Source organism: Polypterus senegalus, chromosome 2 (genome assembly GCF_016835505.1).
Source record: "Polypterus senegalus isolate Bchr_013 chromosome 2, ASM1683550v1, whole genome shotgun sequence".
NCBI lineage: Eukaryota > Metazoa > Chordata > Cladistia > Polypteriformes > Polypteridae > Polypterus > Polypterus senegalus.
Window position 1 is genome coordinate 153,917,204 of NC_053155.1, and position 21,332 is coordinate 153,938,535.

The 21,332-nt window shown below is 37.4% G+C and overlaps 1 protein-coding gene across 1 annotated transcript in view; it reads left to right on the plus strand.

Annotated features, from left to right (window-relative positions):
* Positions 1–21,332, plus strand: part of dcbld2 (discoidin, CUB and LCCL domain containing 2) — a 140,481-nt gene that overhangs the window by 13,232 nt on the left and 105,917 nt on the right. The window contains exon 2 of the mRNA XM_039744866.1: positions 15,310–15,537. Within this exon, the coding sequence (XP_039600800.1) occupies positions 15,310–15,537 (228 nt within the window). The remainder of the gene's footprint in view (positions 1–15,309; positions 15,538–21,332) is intronic.

Sequence of the window (21,332 nt, forward strand, 5' to 3'; positions counted from 1 at the left end):
GACTTAAATGACCGACATTATAAAATACCAGAAATTATACAGTAAAATCAAGTCCTGACTTATCTGCGGGAGAACTTAAACGCGACTATATACGGTATATGGTTTGGCCAACTCCAACTTAATTTGACAAGAGTTGCCCTGCTTTTCACTGTTTACTTGCTATGTTTCATCTGTCATACCTCTGCAGCATTTTACCATTTGAAAACTGTTTTACACTTGTACTTTTGTTTTGTCAGTTTGTAGCAGTTTATTATAGTTAAAGTCATTGCAGGGTAATGTTAGCCATTGGATCTCTGCCTAAAAACATGTTGCTCCCCAGGTAACAACCATGCAAGAAGCCTAGCAAATGCAAACTGAGGAGACTAGTGCATTTCCTCCAGAATGGCACAGGGTATCAAGCATTTCTCATCTGTGTCAGGTGAGAGACTATTGCCTGCTTGTGTAAGCTGCCTTAGAGGCCTGGCATTTTAAGGCAATACTAGGATTGGAATGGTCTTTAGCACTTTGGTTGTAGCTGTTTTTAGAAGGCCAGTCATTTGAAGGCTAGAAGGCCAATCATTTGAAGGCATTGTGACCTGATCGAAAAACTTTATATTTCTGCCTGTAGCCTCCCTGGTGAATGCAGGTGAGATTTCAAGACTGTTTTCTGCCTTAAGCTGAATAAGTCAAAGAATGGTAGATCAGATAATGGATTGGGTTTTTTGCGGGGTCCTTAAAAAGAGGAGATGGGTGAAAGATGAAAGGGAGGTAGAAGTTTTGTGCTGTGAAGTGTGAGAAAGTGAGGTAGTCATTCCGGCTGATAAACAAAGACAACAGGGCATTTGTGTGGCTTATTTGCTAATATGAATATATGTTGTTTTATGATTTCTTTCCTTGTGTGTGTTGTTCTTTCAAACAATTCTGTTTTTGATATTTTGAATGTTTTCACATTGTTTCTATAAAAGTAGTTATTTTACTGTAGTTATTTGTTTAAGTTGAAATGAGCAGTGACAGTGACAAGTTTCTGGAGGTTACAAACGTTTTTTCTTTCAATCATTAATAGCTTTACAGTCCTTGTAGCTTATATTTCGGTATGGGACTGTAATAGCCTTTGTTATTATTATTGTTATTATTATTATTATAAATCCTGAACGGTTAAATTGAATAATCTGTTGCTGAAAATGGAGAAAAGCCACTGTTAACTGGTGATTTGATCTAAAAATATTAAGTTCAGAAATGCAATTAATTGGATAATAAAAATTTCCAGTCAGTGTTTCAGAACTTCAACATTGACTTGATAATCTGACAATTCAGCTAATGATGTTGCTTTAAAACATGCAAATGGCAGACTAGTTTCAACATTTATGTATACACTTTGTTGTTGGCAAAGGCTCCCAGATACTATAAATGCACTTAGGATGGCAGCTAAGAATGAATTTGACAACAACAATTTTTGGCACTCTGTGTCAATTGAAATGTGAAGCAATTAAAACGCATAACATATGCATTATGCATGAGGCTGAGACACAGTTCTAAACTAAAAGTACACCGATGGATGACACAATTACTGCAGCTAAATTGAGACCTGTAGGGCTAATTATGGATGAGTTCTCAAACATAAGCAAGAGCAAACATGTGACCATCAATTTCAGGGCTCCTGACTAAAAAAAAAAAATACTTAGGAGCCGTTTGCTTCTGAAATAAAATATTTAGGAGCCAAATAGCTTTTTTTGGTCACTCAATTACAGAACCAAAATAGTTCATGTTAAAATTAAAAAAATACTTACTGTGTCTATTCTACGTCTGTATATTTTTGTGCCCTTTTATCATCCATTCCTTGCAGTCGTTCATTATGGCTGAGCTGTAACTGAAGTTTAGTCTTTTGTTTAAATTTTAGAACTATGTAATTTTTTGAGCATTAAAACTATGTACAGTCACAAACTGAGTGTCTACTCATCAGATTGTAAGCCAGACCAAAAAAAGATCAGTGTTGTTTGGCCATCCTTTATACAATTTGTATGATGCCACGATTAATTGATCTTATCAACTAGTTGGCTGAAATATTTGATTTAGATAGATAGATACTTTATTAATCCCAAGGGGAAATTCACAATTTAATTGTATTTTCTTAATCAAGTAGTTGCTCCTACCCTTCCCCCACAATGCACCCCATCATGCTACAGCTCTCTGTGCGTTTTGAGCAAGCTAATCCAGGAAACAGCTGCACCACATTCAGCAGAAAGATGTTCTGCTAAACATCAAAATTCTCCTCTTTGTGTCAGTTTTTCACCTAAAAATCTGAGAAAGTGGTTGTTTGATCATTGTGTGGTGTTCCACAACAGTGCTAGCTCAATGCATTGACACCTAAAGAGGAGGCCCGTTGAAATATAGCAAACAGAAAAGCCAGTAGTGCCATAAGTAACCCACTTGCTCTTAATCTGTACGACAATAATATTTCACTTTTGGAAACTAGTTAACTTGAGAAATTTTTGCTAGTTACTAGCGTTGGGACAATAATTAAAGCCATGGTATTTAGACAGAACAGATAAATTGTTTGCTAAATGCATTTATCAATTGCTGCTACTATTACTCATGAGTGTGTTTAAGTAAAATAGTTATTCACTACTTAGGCTATCTGAAAACAACAAACTAGTTGTTAAATGCATTTGCTAGCTTTACTTTGGGCAGAGTTGCATTTTCACTTTTTGTGAGATTGAGCAACAACAACAACATCCTATATAAACACAGGTCAGCTTTATAAAGTTATTTTAGGTATTTTTTCCAGTCATTAAATTGTTAATAAATTATATTCCATAAAATATCAGGCTGATTCAGTTGGATGTATTTTTTTTTAATCCGGCTGAGTTAATCCAAACTGCAGAGAGTTTGTGGCACATTATTGAGCAGGCGTCTGCCCACCTGGAGAACACAATTTCTATAACATTTTAGATTGCAAATGTACAGACCATACAGTTCATGAAAATCCTGATATTTACATTAGAAAGGTATGAGTATAAGCACATATTAACTAAAACAGTTCTTTGCTCTTTCTATGTTTTCAAGTTGGTGCAAGCAGTCTGAACATCTATCTACCCTCACATCTCCCGAAAGAAGGGTCCTGGAAGTGCAACATGAGTTTTTCTGAGGGCTGCTTATGAAGTGTTGTGTGGTGTAAAGGGTTGCACCCATTTCTTCTCTTTGCCACGCATGTCTGAAACAGTATTTTATTTATTTTTTTAAGCAGATGTTCCAAATTAAATAATTTGCATGTTGCACAGGTTGTATTATTAATGTGCGCTTACTTGGTAACCGACTAGTAGGTGTAGTAGGTCGCTTTTGAAAAAGTAAATTGCAGACAAACAAATCTTTTCCTATGCTTAAATTGCACAACACCAAGAAATATAAACAAGTGAAAAGATTACATACAAACTTAACCGCCATGCTCATCCTCATTTTAATAAATGTTTAAATGTTATGATAGCAATAACATTAGCAGTGCCCCTTCAGAACAAAGAGCAAAGCAGTAGCAAAGTTGGCTGTGCAAAAATGAACTGTTACCGAAAAGTTCAATGTACAATTATGTAATGCGCTACATTTGCAAAAGTATATAATATTGTTTTTGCAATCTTTATCTCTTTAATAGATACAAGTTGTTCATCTACTGCAGTATGATATAAGTTGGTATAATTTATACTTTACAATATATTAATCTGCATTAAAATATTGACTTAAATATTTTATTGATAATTGTTATATTTTTTGTCATCATGTTGGAGTTATTTTAGTTGGCTGTACTGGTATCAAATTATTCAGTAAATGTTCAAATAAGAACACATTCTTTTGCCCATTTGAATTATTTTGACAAAATTGGTTATTAGAAATACACAATCAACAGAACAAAAAATAGTCTATAGATTGTTTACAAAATAATGCTGAGGCTTCCTGTTCCTCATATTTGTGCTGCACCACACCCAAAGCTCATGATCAAGCTCTTCAAGTGAAGGGCCTTCTGAAGATATCTTGATTATATCTTTCAATGCTGAGACAATAAGTGAATTGTGTAGTTTTTAATTTTATTCTGTTTTGTGTAGAATGGCCTTGTTTGCACTGTATAACTGATATGGCATGAGGTCAACTTGATGCAAAACATTCTTGTAATCTGTAGGATAAGGTGTTTTTTCTTCCCAAGGTATCCCCACAAAATACTGTAAGACATGGAAAACTGGCCTTTGATGAGCAAGTTGAGACCTATTGACTAGGTGATGATATCATCAGGCCATCATGACAAAGTACAGGTAAACATTGAATGATCTCGCGTCACCTGATTGACCCTGCTGTTCATCACCTATCATTATTCCAAACATTTTTTTTCTAGACCTGTTACAGTTAAATCCACTATTTGTTTCCAACTGTTGATAAAGGTTAGCGTTACTGTGATCAGAGAGCCACCTTGAGGTGCATCAAACGTTTAAAAAAAAAAGTGCAATTTAATGCTTTGTCATTATTAAGAGATTAGCTAGTGCATAAAAGGTTTTCAGAAGCTTTATATTACAATGTGTTGCCTTCGAACTTATTTCGAACCTAGTTTTGTTAAATATGACTTCCTTGTATGGAATGTTCTATGCAGAGTGAATGCAGAACATCTGTATTTTTTTTCCATTTGATTTTGGGGTCCGTCAGGTTTGTGTTCTTTCTTGTACTCTGTTTAATATTTGCATGGACTGTGAGTTGGACAGGGTCATGGGGCCCAGCTGCTATTAGTGAAGAAAGATTCACTGATCTTGACTTTGCCTACTATGCTATGATCTTTGCAGTGTCAATGGAGGCTCTGATCGGGGCTCTTGAGAGAATGAGCGAGAAGTCTTGAGTGTCTGGACTTGCTGAGTGTCCTGGATAAAAAACAAGATCCAGGGCTTTAATAACCTCTTGGGCACAGCCCTCAGCAGTGTGTCTCTCTGTGGAGAGAGTGTTGACCTCGTCAAGAGGTTTGCTACCTCTGCAGTGACATTCTTGTCTCTGGTGACTGTTCCTATGAAGTCAGTAGACAGAATGGGAGATCATGGGTGGGTCATGAAGTTGCCGGAAAGGGGTGTGTGGCACACCCAATATCTCTGCATAAGGACGAAGGTCCAGGTCTTTAGAGTCCTGGTGCTTTCTGTTTTGGAGAACGAGATTGAACTCCTACGGTACCGTTTCCCTTCAGAGAATCCTTGGGTACCGCTGGTTTGAGTTTGTGTCGAATAAGTGGTTTCTCATGGAGTCCCAAATGAGGCACATTACCTGCATTATGATGGAGCTCCAGTTATGGCATTATGGCGACGTGGTATGATTGCCCAGTTTTGTCGTGCAGTGGGTGTTGAAACATGCTATACCAGTGGATGCTCCCCAACCTGATATGACCTGATTTGGGATAAGTAACAACTTAGACAGTTATATATCAGCTTCCTGCTACTGTCTGAAATGGTATCACTTAACGTCAGAAAGTGTTTTTGTGCACAGCCATTCCTTGTGATTCGCATCTGTTGCCACTTATACATAAGTATAGTATATTGTGTAATAAGTGGTTAATTTACAGTATAACGCATTAAAATTTGATTTTGATTATATCCCTTAATATTTGGCTTTGCCTTTTTTTTTTAAACTTGGTGGAGAGAGACACAAGTTCTACTAAATGGGTGATATAAGAATGGAGTCCTACTGGTCATTTAATAACTTGGTGTTTATATACAGTTTACCTAAGTTGAGATGATGTTGAAGGAGGCAGAGTTTATTAGCACATCATTTTTGATTGTAGTACTTAGGAAGAAATAATAGCATTGGTAAAAGAAGCTACAAATTTCTCCAAAAAAAATCTGATACTGTACAGTGTGTCTTTTTTTTTTTTTTATACACTTAATTGAGTCTGAAAACTGAAATTGTATCACTTGAGGGTGATTTTGTACCTTGTGGCCTTAGATACCTTTTATTCTTCACATCCATTTTTTCTGAAACATTTTTCCATGTTAGTCTTAGGGAGACCCATGACAGTGTACAAGCCTATAGTCTACCAGTAAAATGAGTAATGTTTATAAATTTACAAATAACTTTTACTACCATCACATTTTGTTTTGTGCAGTTCCTTTTAATGTAAATTTGTTTAGCAGTATTGTAAAAGCACATGAATAAGAGGTGATGCCCAAGTTTTCAAACTAGTAATTATGATTGTCCAGGTGTCTGTAATGCGGAATATACCCTGGTTTTTGTGCTGATACTTTTCATTTGATACATTTTTTCTTGATTTCCTCCATGCCAGCAATTATAAAGTAACATTTTGTTTTTATATACATATTACCATAAATGGATAAATGTACTCTTTCAAATTTATTATAGTATTTTCACATGATGAGGTTTGTACAATTCTAAAAACACATTTAGGATGTTTGTAACTTAAACAGGAATATAATACTTGTTTGTTAGATGTTCTGGTGACACTGTAGCCATCTGTTTAAAGATGAGAGGCATGTTTAGAGCAGAGAGAGAGAGTATAATGTTGCTGGGGTCAAATGTGCTTTGTTTTGTGACTGTATGAACAGCCAACTGCTACCCAGGTGGCAAGAAGACAAATTTTTGCACTTCTGTCAGACAGCTGTGTCAGTGCAGTTGTCAAACAGAGTCATAGTAGTTGGATAGGGCAATCTCCATTGCATTACTAGTGTTGGTTATTTATTTATTTTTCCAGTGAATAAACTGCAGTTTTTTTAAATTTATATAATAGGTTTTGTTATTTTTTTCCTAAGGAAGAACTAGGACTACATTATTTAAAGGAATCCATATTATGTTGAGAAACATTTTAAAATAGTATTGTCCCAGGTTTCAAAAAAAACTCAAATCAGTTTTGTTTTCTTTTAGTTGCTTGGCAGCCACAGTATTTGTGCTGTGTGTGTTTTGGGCTGTTTTGCTATGTTAACATATCAATCAACCAACTGGACAAGTTATTTATCAAGCATGGCTTTAATAAAAAATATTTACTATAACTAGTTTTGTAGCTGGCCAATATAAAAAAAATAGTTATTTGCCAAGCAAACAAATAATTTATCTTTAAGCTCTATTTGAACTAAATAGGTGTGAGATATAATTAATTATTTGATATGCAGAACTGTAGAGCATGATGGTGCTGGGAGAGAAAAGCCAAAGAGTACAAAAAAGGACAGAGCCAAGTGTTTTTTTGGGGAGCTTTGCTGGTATTTGAGCAGTGGATTCCATTCAAGGGTTTTTGTGCTTTTTTAAATAGCATATCACATTAACTTTTGCAGTTTGTGCAGTGAAAGCAGCAAATGTCAGTATCAGTTCATACTTAAACGTTAAGTGCAGTAATTATTAATTAAAAAATTTTTATTCTTTTGTCCACCCCACCCCTCCTTTCCCCCAAGCCAACTTAATTGTTGTACACAAAATCCTTTGCTCAGGAAAGTTGCAGAATCTGTCTCCATGGCTGGCAGTGACAGTCATTAAAAGGCACCAGGATAAATATTAGAAATAAATCTTAAAGCCTGCCAAATACTTCTAATTTGAAGCCAGGAATGTTCCAGAGCATTGAATAATATCTTTAGATAGCAGGCATTTAAAAAATGCGCACAAATATGGTTTTCTCAAAACATATATTTTTTATGAGACTGTATAATTTAAACTAGTCAAGCTGCCCATTCCCTAAGCATATGTTGCAACTAGGGACCAAATGATTCAAATTTTTAGACTGATAACAATATTGATTGGTGGGCAGCACAGTAGTCGGATTACCAATACTTACTGCACTGATATTGTGTCTGTTTTTAAGTATTGGGTTTCCTAAGAAATTAATGGATCAAAAAAAGACATTAAGTGTATGATGTTGTCACATCGTATCAAAATGTTTTAATGTAACATTCACACAAGTTAAATAACCTTAGTAATTTTAACACCCATTACAAAATTTGGCATGGTCTGTAGAAAACCATACACTCTAGCTTGAACCTTTATATTTATAATTTATAATTTCAGTAGGTGGCTGCTGCTCTAGGGATATGTTGCGCATAATATAATCATGCCATCGCCAATACGAAGTAGTGTTGGTCACTCGCACTCCGGCTCATTTATAATTTCAATAGTTGGCTGCTGCTGTTGGGATCTGTTGCGCATATCATAATTGTGCCGTCTTGGGCGGAAAAAATGAGTCTCATGGAGCAGTACAACTTTGTAGCCAAGTGTGAAATAGCCAAGATGAGGATCAGCACCTCCAAATCCATGGTCATGGTTCTTGGCCAAGAAAAGGGTGGAGTGTCCTCTCCGGGTTGAAGATGAGGTGTTGCTTCAAGTGCACAAATGTAAGCATCTTGGGATCTTGTTTACGAATGAGGGAAGAGGGGATTGGGAGATAATGGGCAGATCTGGGCACCTTCCAGAATAAGCAAAAAAGTGTTTAGAAAACAACACTGCTCGGTTATTTCAGAAAAGAAACGCCACAAACTAATGAACGTGTGGCATCAACTTCTGATGTGGCAATTTCAGACAGACATTGCAGAGGCTGATCCATCAGGGGAAATCTCTTCAGCACACACTCTGCCAATTGAGAAATCTAAGCACTGCTTATCCGGCATAAATAAACAATGGTTTAAAGATTTTAATTGGCTAATAGTCGAAGAAAATGGTATGTGGTGCTCATTGTGCTTGAAATATTCAAACAAACACCCTCCCAAGGAGGGAGTTAACTTGAGTAAACATGCCATGCACAAGAATTAAAAAAAAAAAAAAAAGCTTGCTGGACCATGACTAAAATTTAAATGCACATTGAGTCTTCTGCTGACCTTTTAGGAAAGCATGTACTAGAGCAAACTGGAATCAGTCAAATTGAAAGACCTGTATCTGTGTTAAATAACTTGCAAAGACATGCCTTTGTGGGAGCTTTAAGATCAATGCATTGGTTGGCAAAAACGAGTTACCACATACAATGTTTTTTGAAAAGCTGCTGGAACACTGTAAAGAAATGGGTTGTTCCTTTTTACGACATCTCAATGTTGGTAAAAATGCACATTACACCTCTGAAAGAATAATGCAAGAGCTGCTGGATGTCTTAGCATCAGAAATAAAATCTAACATACTGAAAAATATACACACACACAATTTTTTCAGTATTCTGTGTGAAACCACAGACATTTCAGTTGTAAAACAATTAATTGTTTAAATTAGTTTTGTATCAACCCGCAATATGATTGAGGGCAAAGCGGAGACTATAACCAACACATTGAGTGAGACTATGGACACTCTAGGGTTGAAAACTGCTAATCTGGTTGGACTAGGATCAGATGGAGCGGCTGTTATGATTGGGAAACAGAAAGGTGTGGCAAAACTACTTAAAGATAAAACATCTGGATTCTTGGTCAAGCACCAATTGGCCCTTGCAAGTGCCCAAACAGCAGCAGTAGCTGCTGTACCTTATTTAACAAAACTGAACAACCTCTTAAGGCAGCTGTTCTATTTCATCAAAATTCTTCACTTAGGATGGCTGATTTAACGGAAATTCTAAATATTCTGAACACTCCCCAGATTAAGCTGAAAATGGCCGTTGACACTAGATGGCTGCCTCATGGCTTTGCAGTACAGTCACTACGACCGTGTATGATGAGTGTCATAGCTGCGCTGGAAAGAGAGGCCACTGAACAAAATGACATCACAGCTGAAGGATTAAGCAGATGTATTAAAACATATAATTTTGTTTCCTCTCTGATGATGCCTTCAGACATATTACCTTTGTTGTCCAACTTATCTAAGGCTTGGCAAAGTCAAGATGGCAACCTTACCGAAATTGAGCCAGTTTTGCTTGTCACAAAATTGTCCATCATGGACTTGAAAGACACTCCTGGGAGATATTTTCAAAACTTTCCTCATTTTCTGACAGAAGAATGATCAGATCTCCGTATTGTTTATACACAGAGTGATGTCATTCAAAACTGCAATATATGATAAATACCTAGAGACAGTTGTCAAGCACCTAGATGCAAGATTCCCTGCCGATTATTTCCAGGTTTTCAAAAGTTTTCTATGCAGAAACTCGCGATTCAAGTGAGTCTGAAATTCTTTTCGATCATTACTCTAAAAATGGTAGCCCTCCAATTTTAAAATATGAAAGTAGCAGGTAAGAATGGACAGTTGCTTCAAAAATGATCAGAAGTCAATCATACAAAAACAGATTTTACTAGAAATGGCAACATCAACAGAGCTCAAAGAGTCGTTTCCAAATTTAGCCAGATTAGCTCATATTGGACTAGTGATCCCAGTGAGCACTGCTGAATGTGAAAAGGGCTTTTCTGCCCTTAAAAGGATCAAGACATGCTTGAGAAATTGCATGAATCAAAGTGCACTAAATAATCTCATGCTGATCTCCTTGGAGGGCCCAGATCCTGGGGAATTTGATTATGGGGAAGCTGCAGAGAACTGGGCCTCTAGGAAGAAAAGAAGAATAAATATTTAACTGAAGACACCTTCTGCATAGGCAAGTTGGCTTTGAAGAATATTACATTTTTCTTCATTAGGTTTCCCATACTTTTTTCATTGTTTTCACTTTTCTTCCTGACAGCGACAATACATGTGCCTCTTGGTTTATGTCATAACAATTGTTATTTAAAAATTTTTTTTAGACTTGCAGGATCCTGAATTGGATACTTCTTAAATTTAATAAAAATATTCAGTGTCAAACCTTGAAAAAGGAAGTCATATTGAGCATTGGAAAATAATTAATAATAATTAACTAATAAATAGTGCACATTTAATTTTCCCCACCACCAGATTTCCCCATCCCGCCCCACCTGGCTACTTTTTCATGCTACCCAGCTAGAAAAAATTTCTGGGAAGAACACTGGAGTGGTGTAGCTCATGATTTTCCAACACATTTAATTGATCATTATGGTATGGCTAGCTGTGTTACCTTGGCTTTGCCCAGGAAATTTCATAAAACAGTGTGCCTCCGATATATTACGATTGCTTAATTGAATGTACAGAGGTATTATTCAGGTCTGTGGAGTCGGAGTCGAGGAGTCGGCAAAAAGTTAAACGACTCCGACTCCTACTAAATTTAAATGGGAATTAAAAAAGTAAGCTGAAATGTCCCAATTCACAAACAGTCATAATGAGCTACTTCTCTGCTGTAAGAATAAAGCCCAATGCATGCAGTGCATAATGTTACCACAAAACGTACATGTCAAGTAACCATGAAGCATGCTTTTCATTGACTGTATGTGTCACTATATGGGATGTAATGCCAAAACTTAGTGTTGAAGAAGCCATCCTTGTGTATCCAGAGATCATTGGTGATGTGGCTAGAATTGTAACGGCAATGCCACCCACCCAAGTCAGTGTTGAAAGATTATTTTCAGCTCTGAAAATAATCAAATCAGATTTAAGAGCCTCTATGAAAGAGGATCTGGCTGAAGCAATTCTGTTTCTTAGAACTCTACACTGATTTTAGATTGCATTTAAAGGGAACCCGAGGTCTGAGGAATATGGAGGCGTATTATTGATGAGTGAGTGAGTAAATTAAATATTTTGAATAAAATATACTGTATATTACTAGAAGGATATACAGTATATAAATCTTATATGGTTGTACCTATTATAATGAATTGTAATAAATGCGTTTTGTAATAAATTCTAGGGCTTTAACGCTAGAATTACCAGAGCCTACAAAAAAAAAACTCGTAGATCTGTCCCACCTTAAATCGATTCGCACCTCACCGTCGGCGTCTTTTGTTCTGTAAATGTATTGATTAGCAGCAAGCAGCCTGCTATCAAATCCCCCCCACCCCGCACAGTTTTCTCATCTCCACTCTGTTTACCTGCGTGTCAGTTGCTTAGAGTTGTATAGAGTGAGAAGTCAAGAAAAATGACACCTTTTATAAATACTATATCGTTATTTGGGACACTTTAATTTCATGTGTGTTCCGTGACTACAACGACCTATGTAAACACATCGATAAAACAGAAACGTTTTTCATGTTTTAGTAATAATTGACAAAATGTAGACATGAAATGTATAATGTGTGAAGCCAGATTTCCAAATATCAAAGAAACACTTTCACAAAAGGTACCAATATAACAGAACAAGTACCCTTCTATTCAAGAATGTAACTGCAGAAAAAGAACCCGCGTTAGGGTGTGACATTGACACATATTTGCTACAACCGCTTTGGTGGCGCAACGGTATCAACTGTTGACTGGTAATCAAAACTTCAGCCCTGGACGAGTCCATTTTGAGAAGAGAGCTGCTGTTATTCTTACTATTTTAGAATAAAAATATACATTTGATTTCAATCTGTAACAGCCGGTGTAAATTTATGATAGTTGTAAAAGTTAGCTTTTTTTTTTATTTTTTTATTCAGTTTTATTCCCTGTCGCGTTCACAGTCCCAAGCATTTGACACTGCTGTTTTCACATAAACGCGCTATAACAGAGGTGAACTCAGATGATGACGACTGTTCTACATCGGTGGAAGATTACAGGTCGCACTTTTTCCATCGCTGTACTTTGTATAGATACATGGGATGCTCTGCACTCTAGTTGTGACTTTACGATGTAGGAAGTAAGTAAATAAATAAAAGTAAATAGGTAAATAACATTTGATCTGGCTGTTACATACAAAGTACAGCGACGGCAGCTTCTACCTGCAGCTATAGACTCTTCAGTACACAAGCAACTCTCCAAGCTAGTGTTGGCTTGCACCTGTTGAGCAATTTCATTGTAGATTTTGAGGTGTGTTTTGGATTATTATATTGTGGAGGAACCCATCCTCTTTTAACTTCACTGTTTTTACAAAATTTGCTGGTATTTATTTGAATCCAGTGTCCCCTCTAATTATGACACGTACCCAGTGCCACTGGCTACAACCCAAGCCCAAAGCATGACCAATCCAACCCCTTGCTTAATAGTTGGTTAGGGGGTAATTTTCTTTTTTCTCCATATATACCTTTCCACATTGTGCCAAAAAGTTCTATTTTGACTTCATCAGTCCACAGGACTTGTTTCCAAAATGTATCATGCTTGTTCAGGTGTTCATTTACAAAGTTCAGGTGCTGAATTTTGTGGCTTGGATGCAGGATAGGTTTTCCTCTGCTATGAAGATCATATTTGTTTGCATATTTGATTGCTGCACAGTAGAACAGTGCTCCACCACCCCAGAATTTGCTAGATCTCTTGCAGTCAAACAGGGGTTTTTAGTTGCCTTTCTAGCAATCCATCGAACAGTTTTTTCAGAAAGTTTTCTTGGTCTTTCAAACCTCAACTTGACTTCCACTATTCCTTGATTTTGCAAAAGGTCAGCAGCTGCAAATTGCTGGATACAGCGCTCTGAGCTGCATCGTTGGACTTAATACTCCAATCCTGGTGGTGTGGTGAAGGAGAATGAACACATCCTCATGGACAGATGCTGGAGGATCCTACTGGTCTGCAGGGTCTACAGAAGTGCTCAGTTTGTGAATTCTGACCACAGACTTCTTGTTGCTACTCTGAAAATCCAGCTTAAGTCCAATAGGCTACCACCTACTTGGGAGAATGCTGGACCTGACCAGACTCCAAGATCAGACTATTTATAATGAGTCTGCATACATTTTGATTGAAGAACCTGCAGATTTAGGTGTGACTGCTGATCATAATGTGATATGCAAGTCATTTCGTGACAAAACTCTGAAGGTTGCTGAGGGTTGTATTGTGTTGCCATTATTCCCAGAAGATGGTATTTCATCTCTGAGCGCTCTCTGGATATCGGCAAGAGGAGTTAGAGAGTGTGGCTTGATGGCAATTCTGATCTGTACCGGAAAATGAGAAGGACAGCTGCGAGGGCACTGAGGACAGATAAGGAGGCGTTTGTTAGTGGAGTCTGTGACATACTATCTGTGGTCTAGTGACCCACATCCTGCTTATGCTGGGATCGAAGCATTATGCATGGTTGTATCTGTTCCTCGGGGAGTTGCAGTCAGTGCTGATGATGGAGCGATCCTTACGGGTGACGCTGCAGTTGTGACCCGCTGAGCTGGCTACTTTAAGTGGTTGTTTAAAGCTGATCTTCAGGCTAGGATGTTGGACGTCTCTGGGTCCTCAGTTCTTTAGGCTGATCCTCCAATTAGTTGTGGACCTCTCTAGGCTGGTGGTATGGCTGTTCTCCTGGAATTGCAAACGATCTTTGCTTCCATTTGGGAGACAGGCATCATCCCAGCTGACTGGAAAATGGGACTTGTTGTCCCAATCTGAAAAGGGAAGGGTATCGCCTGGATTGCGGCAACTACAGTGGGATAACACGGCTCATGGTGCCTGGTTAGGTCCTTTCTATGGTCATCCTCAATAGGGTCTGTGGTCACTTGCTCTGCTACCAGTGATCGGAGTGGTCTGTTTTTATGTCTAAGAAGTCTATCATCAACCCCATCCTAGTATTGAAGATTCTCATTGAGAACAAATGCAAATATCAGCAGTGTTTCTTTGCAGCCTTTATCAATTTTCGTAAAGTGTTCGACTCAGTTGATCAAGATGCCCTGTCACTTCAGAATGTTACATTGAAATGCTAGAGAACTTTTTACAAGATACTTGGTTTCAACAGGATGGAGCAACAGCTTATACAGTACGGAGAGCCATGATGCAAGTTTTGCAGGCGATGTTTCCAGGGAAGGTGATCTCTCTGTGCAGTGATGTCGGGTGGTTCATCTGATCTCTCTCTGTGCGATTTCTTCTGGTGGGGCTATCTCCACTGGAAGGCATATACAAGCCAAACTCAAAACCTTGAAGCCTTCAAGAACACTATTTGCCACGAAATCACCACTATTCCCCTTAAAATGGCAGTATTCAGAAATTGACTCGAAGAGTGTATCACTAATGATGGCAACCACCTTGAAGACATTTTTTAAACACATTTTGCATACCCTTTCTGTCGTAATGAAATTTATTTTATCTTGTAGCATTTTTGTAGAATAAATGCTTAAAATGTGGTGCTTCTTTTTGGCTCACCCTGTATGTGAGATTGGAACTTTTAACACATTATATTACATTTAGTCAAACTGTGCACCGGTTTCTGTACATTTGTATTGACTCAGTCTCCAGTAACCAAAAATTGCTTTCAACTTCACAACTCATGCTTGTAAGATGCTTTTGTTTCACCATTCAGAATACAACATGTGAGTGAGCCATAATTCTTTAAAATAATTGACTTCTGGTATTTGGACCTTTTTATATCTGAAACCTTTTGAACAAATACTTTTAGAAATATGAACAGACACATTTGCATATTATTCTGTGGTTACTTTACAATGTTACTAATCATATTTTTTTTCTTTTTTTTAGGTGATGGCTGTGGCTATACGGTCTTGGGGCACAATAGTGGGACTCTGTCCTCAATCAATTATCCTCAGACTTACCCAAACAACACTGTATGCGAGTGGGAGATACGTGTAGGAGCAGGGGAGCAGATTTTGTTTAAATTTGGAGACTTTGATATTGAAGATTCGAATTCTTGTCATTTTAACTATTTAAGGATTTATGATAATATTGGACCTGGAAGAAAAGAGATAGGTACGTGATGATTTTATTGTGTATTACCTTCCCAATTCCAGCATTTTTTTTTTTTTTAGTTGTTAGTCTTTGTATCGCAGGGTAATCACTATCTTAAGTTGAGTTAATTTTGACTTTGCAGATGTTGAGAACAAAGACAGTTGTTTTTACATAGAAAATCATTAGTTGTACTAAGAAAAACTCCACTCTTTGCTGTAAATAAAGAGTCAACCTAAGTCCTTCAGGTATTAAAATGAAAATTTATTGCAGTGGCCAGCGAAGAAAATGTTGGCTTTTCAAGAAAACTGATTTTTAAGAAATGTGTTGCTGAATTTCTGAATATGATTACGGGTATCAATCATATCAAATAAAAAATACATTTTTTTTTTTTTTTGAATATAAAAAAGTTTCACATAATAAAGCTGGAAAAATCCATTCCCTCACACTTTCAAGGCAATAAAGCCTTTTGGCATTTATTTTATTATTAATTCAGTTATAAAAATACACAATTTATGCTTGCTTTGGGAGACAATCATTTTATATTTGTTATGTCATTGTGTATTTGTTATGCATTTGAATGAGAGAAGTGGTAGTGGCATTCATTTTGTATTTCTGCCACCTGTGCTACAGAGACTCTCACGTGAAAATTTAATTTGCATCTTTAAGAGTGTAGGTAGCTAGGGGCTTCCAGTATAAAAGTTGCGTATGCACAAAAATGTTGCATATGCCCATTACCACGCTCACTTCAAGATGTATGAAAACTAAACTTGGCATAAAGCCACACACATTTTCATTGCAGCCTCACACCGTGCGCACACAGGTTTCTTCTCTATTTCTGTGTGGTGTCCCTCTTTTTTCTAGGTTTTCATTAATGACACAGGATTTATCAAATACACTGAAATTAATTGCATATCATTTACAAATTTAATTCACTTGATTGTAAATCATTCTGTTACGTAATAATGGTTCACAGAATGGCCAAACTGTTCCACTACAATAGCTGCTTTAGTGTTGTTAGAAGACATCACAAATGTAAGAATTGGAAGAGATTTCGTATCTACAGATGATGGTGATGATTGGCTTCAAAGTTGACTTCGATTTCCAAGAGCTATCCTATTGAAGCTGTTGGCTGAGCTGGTGCTGGCTTTACAGAGACACACTTTGAGGAATTGTGCTTTACCTGCTCCTTTGCAAGTTCTGTCCACTCTTGTAGCCACAGGAGCTTTTTAGCGTGAATTTGCTGACCGATTGGGTATTTCACAAACATCACTGAGTTGCATCATGCCAGGTGCATAGGATTATTATTATCCACTTGTCATCCAGATATATAAGATTTCCTTACACTGCGGTTGAACTGGGCAAATTGTCCACTTTTCCAAATGTAATTGGAGTGGTCAAGAGCACACACATTGATATTGCAAAGGTGCCGGACAAGTTACATCAGCCAGGGATGAATTACCAAAAAAACGAACTGGCATGGCATCATCTATATCAGGAGAGCCTATAAAAACAGCAACTCTGCAAAGTTGCAGATGCTTTTTCCAATTAGTGTGGCAAAAGGCAGGCCCATGTAGAGAACAGAGTCCATCCATTTTGGTGTGAGGCGCCGACGCTATACTATAAATACACCTATGAGAATGAGCTGTTCCATATGTTCATTCCAAAATTAAATGTATTACTTTGCATTTCAAAACATACCTTATTTTCAGACTTTCATGTGGATCAGCAATTAATGCTTTGGAGAACAAGGCAGACCTTTCAAATGATATGTAATGTGTTAATGGAAGCACGTATTTGAAGAGACATTCAATTAGTTGGGCTGCTAAATAAGCATACTACTTTCTTGAAGGGTTTTTGAAGGCAAAGCAATGTTCAATAGTGTAGCAGCTAAAACTTGACTGAAGATGTTTGCACAATCCTAATGTTTTCTTTCTGCCAAATCCAGGAGAGGATTAGTTACCTTGTTTAATCTCCAGTCTAGGACTAGGACTCAGGATCTTCGTTACCTACTGTATGTTCAGTTGGGAGAAGAAAAGATGATAGCTTTCTCAGCAAATGCCTGCACAGTGCAGAGTACAAATCTTCCACTATGAAGGAAGCTATTGTGTGGGCACAATTGTTTCTAGAGAATAACGTTTAGAATCTGTATGGACCACTGCCTGAAGACCTTGCCTTGGCTTACAAGATGGGTGTTATGTTCATAGTAATTCACATTCAAGGTGTTTTACTGTAAGGGTTATGCAAATGTCATGCCTGATGCACCATCCTGAGCTGGCACCCTTTGTTTATGGAGTAACTTCTCTAATCCTAGGCTGGATCTCACTAATCATTTAGAAAATATTTGACACTTAAGAGCTGCATTCATTCAAGTTGTGGATTAAGAGAAAGACCTGGGGAGGGGTTTCGCCTCATAAATATTCATGGGTCCCCACCAAGTTTATAAAACTTGCATGCACACGAAAAGAGACTCAAAATGCATGTGCATAGCTTTCTACATTAACAGGATTTATAAAAGAAAACTTGACAAGAGAAATTGTGTATATTTACAGCAAATCTGACTTATCTGTACATACCATTTTAGAGAAAGTGGGAAATTAAAGCATTCTTGGTAAATTAGGGAAATGCAGCCAAGCCAGCTAGATGATGACTTGGATGTATAATTCATATCATCGATCCATTATTAGAATGTGTGTTAATGTGACAAACATATTACACCTCAAAAGTGATTACTTGATGTACAGACTCAATCTTAGTTCCTTTTTAATGAGGGTCAATGCTGGGTATTTGCACTGTACAACTTTTCTATTTTTTTGCCAGTTTATATCGGATACCTGTTGCCTCTTCTTCGGGAACTGGCCAGTGGGTCTGGAATATCTCAGCCAAGCTTCACACCATTATGCCTACTGTGCCGGAAGCCATTAACACTAGAATTCCTGAATCCTATGAAAAAAGTCATAAAGCCAGGCCACCCTAAATTCCTTTGCACCTCTTCATCAGCGTCTCTGCTTTGCAAATGTGTCAATCAGCACTTGGCAGTAGGCAGCCTGCTATCCCATCCCCCACCGAGACAGCTGAAGTTCTCCCAGCTCAAGTCTGTTTATCTGGGTGTGAGGTGTCTGGAATTGTTTTGGGTAAATAATATACAGTATTATTATTTGGAATCCATACATTTCATGTATGTTCCATGTCTACGGCGATCTGGGTAAATGTTGGTTGACAGGAAATGCAAGGCAAGAAATGTTGAACGGATAACTGAAACAGAAACTGTTTTCATGTTATAATAATGTTTTGTCTTGGTATCATGTATTATTGATAATATTCATAAATAATAATATGCAGAGTACATTTGAGTATTGGCAACTATACAACCTGATAAATGCTGATGTGTAGTTTCTGGTGGCACACTGTCTTGTTAGTTACTTAAAATGTCTCTAGTTAAGTCCTCATTTTTGGTCAGCTTTGTTCAGGACATGCCACATACCTGTCTCAATATGGCTGCCGAGCTGTGCTCTTCATTGTGTTGTCCTTTTCAGTTCATGATGTGTGAGATGGTCTTTCATCAGTTGGTCAGCGAGAGAGAGAGTTAGGGAGGGGTAAAGCAAGCAAATTTATAGATTCTCTGTCTACACCAATTGGGGGTCATTGTACTTAAAGGCTTCTGATACAACCCAATTCCAAACACCCACACTTCAGACCAATGGGGAAGAGAATACCTTCGTAGCTGCCCCCAAAAGTCTGACTTTCCTGTGGGGGTTGATTGAGAGAGCCCTGCAGAGAATCGCTTGCCAAACTTGTTTGAGGCACTTTCCCCATCCCTGTTGTAAAATTCACTATCCTGACTTAGTCCTAGGGGATAAACATGAATTAATATAACACTAATAAGGCATACAAAATTTCACAGAACAACAAGTAATGATGACAAAATGCTGATGTGAAGTGTATAATCTGTGAAGTCCATATATAAAAAAAAAAAACACTTTCACAAATGCAACCCAAAACCCCATTTTGAGTAGTGAGCTATTATTATTATTATTACTACTATTATATAATAAAAACAAACATTTGATTGTGTAAATTTTTGTTACTTGTAAAAGATATCGCTGAAGGGATTTAAGCAGACACATAAATGCTGGTGAATCATGTCGTCTTGGTATCTTGTTGTCACTTGAATTTTTTGTTTATTTTTATTCTTAAATAAAAGTACACTTGTTTCACTATACCTTTGCAGAAATGTTTATCTTCCAGTAATCACTTGAATGACATCAAAGCTCTCTTGCCTCTCTTGCATGTACACACATATATTCATACATGAAAATGTCATTATTTGAAAACACAATGTTTTTTGAACATTTTTTTTTCCAATCTTGCCCAGTCTCCATGTTATGGTGCATTTTACTGAGAATGCAGACGACTTCTTCTTTTTGGACACATATTCCATTAGCATTGCACTGCAAGATCTAAACACTAGTGTGGAAAATTATTTGTGTACTAAAGTGACTTTAGCTGCAGGTGGAACTCTCATTTTATTTATTCACCTTGAAATCAAAATAAAAATCATACAAGACTACAAAGCTGGTAAAACGGTTAAAGAAATAGCATGTGACTTGAAATTGGCACATTCGACAATTTCAACGATTTTAAAGGATAAAGTTAGAGTGAAAGAGGCGGTGAAATCGACAGGATTTAAAGCCTTAATAAATAGGCAGCGAAAAGGTCTTATTAGATAGATAGATACTAAAGAGATGAAGAAATTTATTGGCAATCTGGTTTGACAACCAGATGCAAAAATAATATGCCAATAAGCCTTTTAATAAATCAAGCTAAGGCACGCAGTATCTTTGAGACTTTGAAGGCACATGAAGGCGAAAAATCGAAAGAATCATTTACAGCAAGCCATGGATGGTTTCAACGACTTAGGCAGAGATTCAACCTGCATAATTGGAGAATCAGCGGTGTGGCAGCAAGTGCGGATGTAGAAGCAGCAGAAAAATTTGTTGACGAATTGGATGGAATAATTAAAAAAGGCAGCTACTGCCCGAAACAGATATTCAATGTGGATGAAACCGGGCTTTGGTGGAAAAAAATGGCTGAAAGGTCCTATATGCACAAAGAAGCTAAGGCAATGCCTGGTTTCAAGGCTTTTAAAGACAGGATCACATTGTTGTTGGGAGGCAATGCTGCTGGGTTCAAGTTAAAGCCTTTCCTGGTCTATCGCTCCGAAAACCCACGTGCAATAAAGAATGTTGGTAAAAACAGTCTGCCCGTTTACTGTCGTGCAAATAAAAAGGCATGGATGACGCAAACTTTATTTTAAGATTGGTTTTTGAACTGCTTAATACCCCCCAGTCCAGCATTATTGTTTGGAAATAGAAGTTCATTTTAAAATTATTCTCGAGCTTGATAATGCTCAAGGCCACCCCCACCATGTTGTTGATCTACACCCAGACGTAAAGGTAGTGTATCTTCCTAAAAACACAACTGCTGTCCTACAGCTGTGTGTGTGTGTGTGTGTGTGTGTGTGTGTGTGTGTGTGTGTATCTATACTAATAAAAGGCAAAGCCCTCACTCACTCACTAATTCTCCAACTTCCCGTGTGGGTGGAAGGCTGAAATTTGGCAGGTTCATTCCTTACAGCTTCCTTACAAAAGTTGGGCAGGTTTTATATCGAAATTCTACGCGTAATGGTCATAACTGGAAGCAGTTTTTCCATTTACTGTAATGGAGATGAGCTTGAATGCCGTGGGGGAGTTTCGTGTGACATCATCACGCCTCAAACGTAATCACGCAGTACATAGAAAACCAGGAAGACCTCAAAA